This window comes from Sinocyclocheilus anshuiensis, unplaced genomic scaffold (genome assembly GCF_001515605.1).
Source record: "Sinocyclocheilus anshuiensis isolate Anshui unplaced genomic scaffold, SAMN03320099.WGS_v1.1 scaffold628, whole genome shotgun sequence".
NCBI lineage: Eukaryota > Metazoa > Chordata > Actinopteri > Cypriniformes > Cyprinidae > Sinocyclocheilus > Sinocyclocheilus anshuiensis.
The window spans coordinates 1,438,045-1,439,665 of NW_015555750.1; the positions used below are offsets into that span (position 1 = coordinate 1,438,045).

The 1,621-nt window shown below is 36.7% G+C and overlaps 1 protein-coding gene across 8 annotated transcripts in view; it reads right to left on the reverse strand.

Annotated features, from left to right (window-relative positions):
• kdm6a (lysine (K)-specific demethylase 6A) overlaps positions 1–1,621 on the reverse strand; it is a 75,239-nt gene that overhangs the window by 59,514 nt on the left and 14,104 nt on the right. For all 8 annotated transcript variants that reach the window (XM_016467416.1, XM_016467412.1, XM_016467413.1 and 5 more), the window contains exon 5: positions 1,166–1,224. In XM_016467416.1, the coding sequence (XP_016322902.1) occupies positions 1,166–1,224 (59 nt within the window). The remainder of the gene's footprint in view (positions 1–1,165; positions 1,225–1,621) is intronic.

The following is a 1,621-nucleotide window of genomic DNA, read 5'->3' on the forward strand; positions in this document are numbered from 1 at the left end:
AAAATTGAAATCGCATCATATGACCCCTTTAATACTTAAGCCCAAGGCTCTTTTAACTCATAACTGGACTATGCTGAACATAAATCAAATGGATGTCTTTTTTTATCACATCTTGCAGTAATCACCTAGTGCCTGAGTGTTGCGTTTTTAAGCTTCTAATGAAACAAGTGAGGACAGAGAAGGTCATAAACCGTAAATGAATCAAGTGATCCAAAAACGTCCTTTGTCATTGTTTATATATGTACAATATCAAAGAACAACAGAAATTTAAAATTGAATTTCACAATGTTTATCAAATGCTTTTGCAACAAAAGTGGATGTCTATTTGTCAACATAGTTGCCACTTCTCCAGCAATGTTTTCTGCTTGACCTTTCCTGCTGTAGCCAGCACTGCCAACTAGCATTTTGGCTGTATACTTGTAGAACGATGCAGACACACCAATACAGAACTAGAAACACAAATAACCATGCTCTAGGTTAATTATAACGGGCCCATTGAACCAAATTCATATCACCTCCTGAGCGAAAGTTTGTGGATCATGTACAAATTGGAAGGCACTCTAAAAACAGTCCACACACATACACACACACACACACACACACACACACACACACACACACACACACACACACACACACACACACACACTTGTATTTTAGTAGACTACAAACAAAAGGAGAATGAAGAGCCCCTTTACTTTGAACCACACAGTGCATGCAGACCGTATATTTAACTGCCATCATTTTGTGGTTTAATCGCATCTCACAACAATAATTTTAATTCAATTAATTGCTTCGCCATACTTTAGACAAAGCCACCAAGAGATACGGTCTCCAAAACAACACTTCAGTTATTCATCATCAGAAAGTGGACAAAAAAAATAATGCACATACTTTCTGCAGTAAAAAAAAAAAAAAAAGACTAAACGTAAAAAAGGAAGTAAAATAAATTTAAAAAAATACGAACAAGAGGAGAATAAAATACAGAATTTCTAATTAGTCTGTAAGCTGAGAAAGCATCAACATCACACTTCAGTTCATGAAAAATGCCATTAGGGATGATATTTCAACAATGTTACGTTACAGATGAAAAAAGAAAAAGAAACTAGATGGAATGCCTGAGAAAACAAATGCATCACAGAACACACAGTAATTGTGTACTTACCAGTGAAAAGCATTGTAATGGAAGTAAACCAAACCAAGGCCATATAAAAAGGCAGCATTCTGGAAAAAAAATAAAGCTGAGAGTTAGAAACATAATGAGAAGAAACTATTCATTAATTCATCATAGTTGAATTAATCTGCAAAATGTAGAGATGCACCGATCGATTGGCCAGGGTTCGGAATCGGCTGATTTTCCTCATGATCGGCCCGGATCGGTGATCGGTCGGTCAGTCTCAAGCCACGTTCAGTCTCAAACAGCTTGTGAGCCACAAATACCAAAATGAGTGGCTAACTGCGCTAAAACGTTCAAATACATACAAAAGTATGTCAAAATGCCCATCTTAGCGAATATCCAGTTAAACACAGTCAGTTTTGGAACATTAAATAGTTGAGAAAGAGAACGCATGTTGTGTAACAGTATATTGGGTCCGTGGATAAACTCTTAAAGGGACCGCAG